Source organism: Vigna umbellata, chromosome 7 (assembly GCF_029865625.1).
Source record: "Vigna umbellata cultivar VRB3 chromosome 7, Vumbellata_1.0, whole genome shotgun sequence".
Classification (NCBI taxonomy): Eukaryota; Viridiplantae; Streptophyta; class Magnoliopsida; order Fabales; family Fabaceae; genus Vigna; species Vigna umbellata.
The window spans coordinates 48,147,727-48,159,876 of record NC_142171.1 but is presented as its reverse complement, the minus strand read 5'-3'; the positions used below and the strand labels follow the sequence as shown (position 1 = coordinate 48,159,876).

Here is a 12,150-nt window from a genome sequence, read left to right as displayed (position 1 = left end):
CATGCCTGTTTCTGAGGTGACTAAAGATCAACTTTCGGGTGGCTAAGTAAGAAATATCATGACGTGGATAGATCGTAACAATAAAAAATATAGAAAAATTACTCACTTCAACACTTGACATTTTTAGTACAAAAAAAAATATTATAGTCTTAATGTTATATATATATATATATAACAATTAAAAATCAAACACATATACTTAATTATATTAACTATTATTAAATAACGGCATTTAAAGAAAATTAATACAATGAAATTGTTACATTAAGAGTGTAATTCTTTTTATATAGCAAAAACAAAAATGTCATACTTATTTCATTTTAAATTCTTCGCTCAATCAACAATTTACAGTGTCATTGGTGGAAAGTAGTTAAAGGTGTTGACTTGTGTGATGATAATAACAAAATACCAAATACACAATACAATGAGATACCAATCATAAAAGATGAAAATTTCAATTGGCTGTTATTAATCAGGCTAAAAGGCCCCCAAACGAAATATCATTTTAATGTAAATTACAACTTTCACCAACTTTGAAAATTGCTGCATAATAATAATAATAATAAAACAATAAGGATGACACCGTCTTATGTTGCAACGCTGTGGAGAACGACGGTCTCAATGGTAAGTCCAGGTCCAAAACCAAACAAAACACCCCATTCAAGTCCTTCACCTGTGGTTTTGAGTCCATTTTCAGCAGATTTCCTCCTCATCTCATCCAAGATGAAAAGCACACATGCACTTGACATGTTCCCATACTCACTAAGCACATCTCTGGTGGCCTTCATCTTTTCAGGTTTTAGACCCAACTTTTGCTCAACTTGGTCAAGAATTGCAGGACCACCAGGGTGTGCAATCCAGAAGATGGAATTGTAATCAGAGATGTTCAATGGGTCGAAGGCCTCAGAAAGTGCCTTCCCAATGTTCTTTGAGACAATCCCAGGAACATCCTTAAGGAGGTGAAACGTTAGTCCAACTTCACGAAGGTGGCCATCAATGGCACCATCACTGTCCGGAGCAATGGTCTGTGCAGTCCAAACCAGCTCAAACAATGGCTTCTCAATCTGTGGAACTGGGTCAGAACCAACAATCACTGCAGCTGCTCCATCTCCAAACAGTGCCTGTCCCACAAGGCTGTCTAGGTGAGTGTCACTTGGGCCACGGAACGTAACTGCGGTTATCTCAGAACACACGACAAGCACACGAGCACCCTTGTTGTTCTCCGCCAAATCCTTGGCCAATCGAAGAACCGTGCCTCCTGCAAAGCACCCCTGTTGGTACATCATGTACCTTTTCACATAGGGGCGAAGTCCCAAGAGTTTGGTGAGCTGGTAATCAGCACCAGGCATGTCGACGCCACTGGTAGTGCAAAAGATCAAATGTGTAATCTTGGACTTTGGCTGGCCCCACTCCTTTATGGCCTTCACTGCAGCCTCTTTCCCTAGCTTTGGAACCTCTACCACCACTATGTCTTGCCTCGCATCCAAAGAAGGTGCCATGTAAGCACTCATGTTCGGATTCTCCTTCAGGATCTCCTCCGTCACGTGCATGTATCTCTTCTTGATCATCGACTTGTCGCCTGAAACATAAAAACAATAATTAATTAGGTTTATTCAACAACAAACATAACAATCATGTGAAAGTGAAATATATTGATTAAGCAACTTACACATGCGCTGGAACTTCTCCTTGAGATCGGTCATGTGCTCGCTGTTTGTGATTCTGAAGTAGTAGTCGGGATAGGTGCTCTGATCAACGCAGTTTGGTGGGGTTGCAGTTCCAATGGCAAGGATGGTTGCAGGGCCTTCTGCCCTTTGAGCCTGGCGGATTTCGGACACACTCACCATCTTTGTTTCTTTGATAGAACTAATGATGTTGATGATGATGGTGTTCGCTTCGGTTGCTGAAGTTGTGTGTTCGAAAGTGTGGGAGTAGTTATCGTTTTATAGGTATGCAAGTGTGGTTTTGGAAATGGGTAGGTGAGTTGCACGTGCATCACCAATTGCCATCTTACGTTGTATAGTCTACCATGAGTTTGGTGGCATGTTTTAGAAGACCATCTCTACCTCCGTTAACTCATTCATTTATTTTTTATATGACTAATCAATAATTGGTGATATTTATCACGTTGTGGAACTTGGCTGTTGTAGTGGAATGTGGGAATTATTCTCCTACCATCAATTTGACTACCTATCTTGTGGGTTGACTTGTTTTAATATACATGTAAATAGGTTTAAAAATGGTATATCATACTAATTAGCTTCAATATTTTTATCTTGCTATTGTTTAGCCTTTTACAGTTTAAAAGGATTTGCAGTAGGGATGTTTGAGTTTTACTGTATTTAGAAGAAGAAAAAATGAAAGAAATTTTTTAATTAAAAAGCATTAATAAATAAAAATTAAACAGGTTTTGTATGTTAGTATTGTGTAAGGTTAAGTATAAAACTGTGGTAGCGCAGATGGGTAGGTTGCATGTGAATAAAAGGTGAGGATATTATTTTGAAAACAACCAAAAAAAATACCAACTTAACAATTTAAAGTAATGATTTTTAATTATATTTACTTTACCTTTTAGTTTAAAATTTTGATGATATTATTATATTATTGAAGTGGTGTAAAATTATTATTTTGGATGAAGTAATATGAACGGGTACAGTGAAATGCAAATAAAATGAGAGATGAGTGATTATTGGTATTATTGTATTGTATATTTTCTACTTGGTTGCTTCGTTGGTAAAGCGACGTTAAGTTCCATGAACCCAGAAAAGAATATGTCCACTCAATATTTTAAATTAAAATCAAAGTGGGTAGTTCATTGTTCAATGGTCAACCTAATGGAGCTACCTACCCGTTTTCCTAGTGCTAAAAAAAGTGTGTTCTTTGACTAAGTTGATCATCAAAACATATATTTATGTTACACTACACAACCCAAACTAATGTTTACTACTATAGATGCAATTTTTCATGAAATGTTGATGCATTTTTTCTCGAGTCTAAAATTCAAGGAGAGAATTGTGATGAAATTCATAATTTATTTCCATAAAAAGATTATAATTAGTTCATATTAGAGAAATTAAGTAACAAAGTTACATCGGAAGATGATGAAAATGTGCAACAATCCAATAATCAAAATCCCAATGAGAAAGAATTTGAGCATGAGATCGAAGGTTTCCCCCCTTATTCTAACAATATATGACATCAACCTAATACAACAAAAATTTGTTAGATGGTATCACTAGCGATATCCCTAAACCTATTTATATCTTGACTTCACCAATAAGACCAAATACCCTATGAGTAATTAAATTTTGAACCAAAATTTGTTTAGTTTAAAATATCAAAATTATAAGTGAATTATATATATATATATATATATATATATATATATATATATATATATATATATATATATATATATATATATATATATATATATATATATATTCCTAACATTGTATATAAATCTTTAGCTAACTCTTGGTGGAAGGATGGTAATAAGAAGATGAAATCCTAAAAAAAGAATTAAACATGAGAATTGGTATATTATTCAATTGGAAAAAAACCAGTAGGATGTTAATGGGTGTATTTCATAAATGCAGATGATACAAATGAAATATTCAAAGTCAGATTAGTGGCAAAGGGATATACACAAATATATGGAATAAATTACATTGAAACATTTGCTCATAACCAAAATTAGCATAATTCAAGCATTGTTATTTCTAGCTCTAAACCTTAATTGGTCTTTAAAGACAAATTGACGTGAAAGATACCTTCATACATAAGGAATTGTCTGAAGATCTTTACATGTAACCACCAAATGGATGTGAGATCCCACATATACATAGCAAGAAGGAAAATAAGTTTAAGAAATCATTGTATAGACTAAAGCAATTGTCACTAACATGATTTGGTAGATTCACCAAGTCAATGATTGCTTTTGGATATCAATAGAGCAACTAAATCATACCTTATTTCTAAAGAAAAAGGAAGGAAATATTACAATTCCTTTTGTCAACGTTGATGACATGATGCTTACGATAAATGATCAATATGAACGTAAGACATTGAAAGAGTATTTGACAAAGGAATTCAAGATGAAGAATCTTGAACCTTTGAAGTACATTCTTGGAATTGAGGTGTAACGATAAAAATATGGTATTTTTCTCTCTCAACAAAAGTTTTCGTTATTTATTGAAGAAATTGTATCACAATATGCAACCCAACAAATTCTCCAATTGAAGGTGTGTTTTAGTTATATATTGAAGAATATCATATTCCAATTAACATAGGAAGATATCAAATACCCGTAGGGAGATTCTTATATCTCTCACATACTAAATTGTATTTAGCATATTCTCTCATTGTGGTTAGTTAATTCATACACAATCCACATTAAGATTAATGTTTAATATTGGTATTGACATCGGTTATAAACCTGAAATAGCCATTGATGTATTGATAGTGGCATATTTTACCATGATTTTAGTATTGAATTAGAGAAAATATCGACTCTTTCTTATCCTTTTTGCCTTGTAAATCCTGGTTTTTTTTTAGTTTAATAAGTGGTTTCATCTTAAGCTTTAATTAGATAAATTGATCATTAGCCCCTTTATTTACACACTTAAATTAGTTGGAAGAAGTCTTTCCATCAAATGAAGGTGCTGGAACCAAGGAAAACAGGAAAAACAACAAAAATATGAAGAACCAGAATTCTGCTAAAGTTAGCTCGAGCGCCCTATTTCCATGGGCACTGAAGCGCTAGTGCACCAAGACTGGACCGTGCTGGGGCGCCCCATGCATATGGCCGTTGGAGCGCCATTTTGCTAACTGTCGTGCTGAAGCGCGAACTCAAGCGCGATTGCTGCTGAATTGGCAGATTGGGTTTATTTAACCCTAAAATAAAAGGGCTTCGACATCTTTGGCACCCCATACACAATTTCTCTCAATTGGAGCTCTTGGAGGCGAGTTAGGAGTTGTGGGAACAACCATTCTTCATCCTTGGGTCTTCCTCCTTCTTCCATTTCACCATTTGTAAGCTTAAGCTCTCCATGACAATGGAGAGCTAATTTCATTCTTGTTGGGGATTGATGTAACCACGGATCTCTTATGTAAATTATAGTTGTTTTGAATGATTATATGTCTCTTTCATTGATTGTTAGTGTTTAACTCCTTTACTTAAAGCTTATATGATTAATTCAACCATAACATGAATTTAGGGTTTGCTTGATATTGGGAAATATTGGGTGAATCTAGAACTGGATTAAACACCTAAAGGAAATTATATCTAGGAATAGAGCTAGGACCTTTGGTTGTCTTGAATCTCAATTCTTAAAGCGGATGAACTTGTTAGGTTTTCCAAGGGACTGAAGTTTAAGAAGTAAGTCTAGGCTCTCTCTACCAAGGGATTGGGTTTGAGTAAATTAGAAGATTGACATTGGCTAATTAATGAAAAGGAAGTGATTTTCCATGCATAAGAGTGAAGTAGGTGAAATCATCCCCCAACAATACCATTTCATATCATTTCTAATCTTTCCACTCCTAAGTGTTTGAGTTTCCAAAGTTCAACTTTTACCATTCTTGCATTATATTTACTTTAATTGCATGAAAAACCCAAAAACATGAAATCATCCTTTAGTCTAAGTTAGTTCGAAATTATACAATTGTTTGGTGACACGAGTCTCTTGGGAAACAATATCCAGACTTATCGGTTTATTACTTGAAACGATTTGGTACACTTGCCAAAGTCTCAACATGTATATGTGCCACATTTTACCTTCATTATCTTAAAGAACTAGTGTAATATGTTTCCTTGCAACACTATAGAGTAGTAGAGGCACTGATCATTGGAGGCAATGAAAGTTAAAGGTGAACACAAGTGTGGGTGTTGTTGTGGTGTAGGTCCACAATGTTTGAAGAGGAGCATAGGACACTCAGTTGTTTGTTTTCAGGGTTCGCATCAATGGTGTTTCACAATGCATGGAGTGGATGGGAGGTTGGCTGTTAATAGTTAGTGGAAAAGAACAACACAAAACCCAAACATAACTCGATGGGGGTGGATAATGATGGTTACTCAAGTAACATAGAAAATCCTCAAAATGTTGTGAGCATAAAGGGTGACATGGCAATGGCAATTGCAAGTGTGAGGGATGGCAATGATGATGGCGACTACAAGTTCAAGGTGGAAAGAAGTAATGACATGAGCAAAATGAAAAAAAAAGAAGTATAGGAAGCGAGATCTATTGGGAAAAACTAATAAGTACGTAGGGCGAAGAAAGGAAGAAACAAAAAAGTAGTTTGAATTTTAAAAAAAAAACACATTACATTAGTTCTTGGTCCAATCAATATACTACCTGTAGGGAGGTTCGACACACACATAGATCTCCACACTGGTAAGATATTGTCCACCTTGGGCTCAACCCTCATGAATTTGCTTTTGGTACCACTCCAAAAGGCCTCTTACCAAAGAAGGTATCTTATGTGTATATAAACTCATATTCATCTCTTGTTTTATTCTATGTGGGACTTTGTTTGTATCCTAACAATCCTGCCCTCAAACAAAGGACTATGGTTCTCCACCTCCCCTACAGTGAAAGTTTTTTCTTATCCGAGTACACTACAGACCCATGGTCATGCCACTGAGCATTTCTTACTCTCCACCTCCTATGATTAATCTGGCTATCTACCACCAGCCACCTACCAGGGCTTCATCTTACCATGGAGGGACGTACTGGTCTGAACCCGATCACCAGACCTAAGCCATCGTCTCTGATCCCAATTGTTAGGAACAAGACAACAAAAGAGAGGAAATAAAGAAATAAATGACACAAGAATTTAACGTGGTTCGGCCAATAAATGCCTATGTCCACGACTACACTAGGAAATGTATTTGCATTTTGGTGTATCTTTCAAGCTTTACATAGGGTTGCTTATATAGCTAAAACAAAGAACTAGATCCCACAATATTAAACCATGTGGGACTAAATTAAGCTATATAATACTAAAATTTTCCCACTTGGAGCTTGATTTACATTATCTCATAGTGTAGTTGTTATCATCATCAATTACTCTTGAAGGTCAATTGAGGCAATACAAAGCCTTAACTTATTTGTTTGGTCAACATATCAGTTGGATTCTCTGCACCTGGAATCTTTGACAAAGACAGGTCTCCATCATTTATCAAGTTTATGATAAAATGATACTTCAATTCAATGTGCTTGCATCTAAAATGAAGAACTGGATTTTTAGCAAGATATATAGAACTTTGACTATCGCTGAATAATGGAGGGTCATATTGCTCTTTCCCTAATTCTTTTAAAAGATTCTTCAACCATATCATCTCCTTCGCTACTTTTGAGATGGCTACATACTCAGTTTTAGTGGTTAAGAGAGAGACTTTTCCTTGAAGTTTAGACTTCTAACTGATAGTTGTACCACCCAATATGACAATGTAACCTGTTGTGCTCTTTCTACCATCTAGATCTCCTCCCAAGTATGCATTAGAGAACCCTTGTAAAGTGAGATTGATTCTTCTAAAGGATAAATGCATCTTTGAAGTACCCTTCAAATATCTCAATATCCACTTCACACCTTCCCAATGCTTCTTCCGTGGATTTGATAGAAACCTACTCACAACTCCCACTACATGTGCTATGTTAGGTCTGGTGCAAATCGTAGCATACATCAAGCTCCCTACTGCAAAGGCATATGGCAACTTAGACATGTAAGATTCTTCTTCATCTGTTTGAGAAGATTTCCCTTTTGAAAACTTTAAGTGAGTTCCCGAAGGTGTATTCCTAGTTTTATCATTTCCAACATTGAATCTACTAAGCAATTGTTCTATATATTTCTCCTGAGATAAGTTCAAAATACCTTCAGATCTATCCCTCGAGATTTAATACCAAGAATTTGTTTGGTTGGACCAAGATCGTTCATTTCAAAATTTTCTGACATTTGTCTTTTCAACCTGTTAATTTCTGTCATATTAGCTCCTCTAATCAACATATCATCAACATACAAAATAAGGATGATATAGTTGTCAACATATTTTTTCACGCAACAACATTGATCTTCTTCACATCTGTGAAAACCTGAGTTTGTCATAAACTCATTAAACTTCTTGTATCATTGTATCGGTGCTTGTTTCAACCCTTATAGGCTTTTATGAAGCTTGCATACAAGATTCTCCTTGCCTTCTGCTTCAAAACTTTCTGGTTGTGCCATAAAGATTTCCTTCTCAAGATCCCCGTGTAGGAATTCAGTTTTGACATCTAACTGCTCTAGATGAAGATTTTCTACCGCTATTATACTCAAGGTTGCTCTTATGGAAGTCATCCTGACAATAGGAGAGAAAATTTTTGTGAAGTCAATACCCTGTTTTTGTTGGAAACCTTTCACTATGAGTCTAGCCTTATATCTTTTATTGCCATCTGGTTCTTCTTTTAACCTATAGACCCATCTATTTTGCAAAACCTTCTTTTCTTCTGGTAGGTTGCTTAAAGACCATGTTTTATTCTTCTAAAGAGACTTTATCTCATCTTTCATTACTAGCTCCCACATAACATATTCATCTCCTTGCATGTCCTCAACAAATGCTTTGACTCACCAGCATCACTCAACAACAAGTAGTGTAATGAAGGAGAATACCTTTGTGGTGCTACAATTGTTCTGCTAGACTTTCTGATCATGACTTCAGGAGTTTTTTACTCTACTGTGTGTTCTGGTTCTGACCCAGGCTCTACTTCTGTATTTTGCCTTTTGTTGACTACATCACCCTCAAAAATTTCTTCTAATGAAACTTGTTCTAACTATGTTTATCAATTCGGCATTTATGTCTTTATAAAACATGTTTTCATTAAAAGTAACATTTCTACTTTTGATAATTTTCTTGTTTTGGTCATCCCAAAACATGTAGCCATACATGTCAAATCCAAAGCCAATGAAAATACATCGTTTTGTCTTAGGGTCCAGTTTATCCCTACTATTAGAGTCCAATAAAATATATGAAGCACAACCAAAGACTTCCAAGTGTGTAAGACTTACCTCATTTCCAGACCACACCCCTTCAGGTAACTTATAATCTAAAGGAAATGATGGTCCTCTATTTATAAGATAGGTTGCTATGTTTATAGCATCTGCCCAAAATACCTTAGGTAGTCCTAACTGGATCCTCATACATCTTGCTCTCTCATTTAAGGTTTTGTTCATTCTCTCTACAACACCGTTTTGTTCTGGAGTTCCTGGAACTATCTTGATCGTTTTGATCTCATTCTCTAAACAAAACTCCTTGAATTCAATGTTATCATATTCTCCACCATTGTCAGACTTCAAACTTTTAACTTTTAAACCTGTTTGAGTCTCAACCTCCATTTTCCACCTTTTGAACTCATAAAACACATCAGATTTATTCTTAAGAAAATAAACTCATACCTTTCTTGTAGAATCATTAATACAGGTTACATAATATTGGAAACCACCAAGAGATCTCATTGGAGATGGCCCCCAAACATCTGTAGGCACAAGTTCTAACCTTTCAACTTTTAATGTCTTTCCTGTTTTGGAGAAGGTAACTTTTTTCGGCTTTCCAAAGATACAATGTTCACAAGGCCCAACATCAACATTCTTCAAGTTAGGTATTTTACCTCTTGAGACCATGAGTTTCATTCCTTTCTCACTCATATGCCCAAGCCTTTGATGCCACAAAGAGGAATTGTTGCCAACTTCTGCAACTAATATCATATCCTTATCTACAATCATGTAAAGAGATCCTTGCTTCTTTCCACGAGCAACAACAAGATTGCCTTTCATTACCTTCCAATGTTCATCTCAAAAGGTGGTATAATTCCCCTCATCATCCTACTGTCCTATAGATATTAAGTTTCTCTTTAAGGCTGGAATATGTCTGACGTTATTCATAGTCCAAAAGTTTCTATTAGAGGTTCTGATATTAATATCGCCTTTTCCCACAATATCAAGAGATTTTCCATCTGTAAGGTAAACATTCCCAAACTTTTCAGAAACATAGTCAGATAATAGTTCTAAAGAGGGAGTAGTATGAAATAATGCACCTGAGTCCATAATCCATTAGTCAATAGAACTATCTAAACGACATAATAAGGCATCTGCAATTTCATCTATTGCTGCATTTACTGATTGATCATCATATGGCTTCTTTTTGTTGTTGTTCTTCCTTGAAGGCGGTCATTGATTTGCAAAATGACCATTTTTCTGACAATTCCAACAAGTGATATCATTTCGTACTTTTGTTTGTGGTCTCCCTTTAAACTTTGATCTACCTCGACCTTGATTACGACCTCTCTGACTATTTCTTCCTATATTTTTAGCACTCAATGTTGAACCAGAATTAAAACTGGAAGATTCCACTAAACTTCTCTTGTGAACATCTTTGCTTAAAATCAAGTCACGGATGTTATCAAACTTCAACTTAATATTGCTTGTAGAATTACTAACTGTAGTAATAGTTGCACCCCAACTTTTTGGAAGATATGATAATAAGATTAATCCTTTCACTTCATCCTCAAAAGTTATTGCATTGATGTCGTTTGGCTTCTCCCCTCTCAAGGGTAGATACAACTTCTTTTGATATAGGTAATCCTCTATCTACATCTTTCAAAACTCAAAGTCACTGCCATCAAATTTCTCGATCTTCACCTTCCCTTCTTCCAATGTCATTGCTCCCACTGCTTTTGAAGAAAGCTCTCACAACTTCTATAAACTAAGATTGCCAAGAAAAAAGAAAATCAAACCTTTTCTGATGTGGAAGAACAGACAAAGCTGCAACCATAGAACATACTAAGAAATTGGCTCTGATACCAATTGTAAGGAGGTTTGACACACACAGATGTTCACACTGGTAAGATATTGTCCACTTTGGGCTAAGTCCTCACGGATTTTCTTTTAGTACCACTCCAAAAAGCCTCTTATCAAAGGAGGTATCTTATATGTATATAATCTCATATTCATCTCTTGTTTTATTCAATGTGAAACTTTGTTTGTATCCTAACAATACCTATCCACCTATTTATGAAATGATATTGCATTTTCATTTATAATGGTTGTGTTTTAACCAATGTAATTTATTGTTGTAAAATATAAACTTTCCACTAGTGGTGAAAAACACATGAATGTTATTATACAAATTTAGGTATATAAAAGTTGCTTCTAAAATTAGAGTTATGTTCAAGAAGAACTCTTACGTTGATACAAGTTGGACAAGTGTACTTGATTTAAAAATCAATCTCTAGATACTTCATATTTATGAGAGGTAACATTGTCAAATGAGAAGAAAAAAACATAAAATTGTAGCTAGATCCAACATGCACTACTACAAAAAAGTGTATAGATAACACTTTTTTGTATCATCGATGGCGTTTTTTAAGTGCTATTTATGTGTATGTTATCTATTAATAGATAGCGCTTCTAAAAAAAACGCTATCTATTTTCAACCACCAACAGATAACGTTTTTTTTAAAAAAAATGTTATCTATTGGTGACTGACAAGAGAAAACGCCTTTTTAAAAAAAACGCTATCTATTAGTCTAAATTTAAAAAAAAACAATTAATTTTAGAATAAAATATTTTAAAAAATAATATAAAAATTAGTTCTATTTTATAGAAACACAAGCTATCTATCGATTCTATTATACAAAAAAAAATATAAAATATTGAGAAAATATAATAAAGGTCTCCAAAAAATGTTCATTAATGTGAATAAAAATTATTGGTACAATAATATTTCAAAATATAATCATTAAGTCGTCTAGTTCGTGACATAATATTGCTTTATAAGATAATATATACAACTATAAGATATATATTGTATCAGTACTTATAAGCATATACATCACCATAACATAACCTATAAGCATGTACTAATTACATATAAACACCAATTTTTCTTAACTTCAATGATTTCATTGTCACGATATTGTAACATCAACAACTACAAAAATACTACATGAAAGAAAATTAATATATAATTAGTTAATTAAATTTTACTACAAATTAATTATGATAATAATTATAACTTACATAAGTTGGAATTATTTCTCTTTAGCATTATGTGATAATAACTTTCATATGTTGACACTCGTAATACCCTTGTCGTTGGGTTGTCTTGGACACTAGAAA

The 12,150-nt window shown here is 34.4% G+C and overlaps 1 protein-coding gene across 1 annotated transcript; it reads right to left on the bottom strand.

The window, feature by feature from the left end:
* Nucleotides 1-439: 439 nt before the first annotated feature.
* Nucleotides 440-1,934, bottom strand: LOC124844025 (chalcone synthase 17-like). Its single transcript, XM_047320879.2, has 2 exons — nucleotides 1,670-1,934; nucleotides 440-1,579 (listed from the first exon to the last, which is right to left on the bottom strand). The coding sequence occupies exons 1-2, from the start codon at nucleotides 1,845-1,847 to the stop codon at nucleotides 588-590; spliced, it is 1,170 nt and encodes a 389-aa protein (XP_047176835.1). The 5' UTR covers nucleotides 1,848-1,934; the 3' UTR covers nucleotides 440-587.
* Nucleotides 1,935-12,150: the final 10,216 nt, after the last annotated feature.

Excerpts from the sequence above, each read along its gene's own strand:
- LOC124844025 (XM_047320879.2), bottom strand. The coding sequence starts at position 1,847 with ATGGTGAGTGTGTCCGAAATCCGCCAGGCTCAAAGGGCAGAAGGCCCT. Across the intron at positions 1,580-1,669 it reads GGAGAAGTTCCAGCGCATGT|GCGACAAGTCGATGATCAAG; the intron begins GTAAGTTGCTTA and ends TTTATGTTTCAG.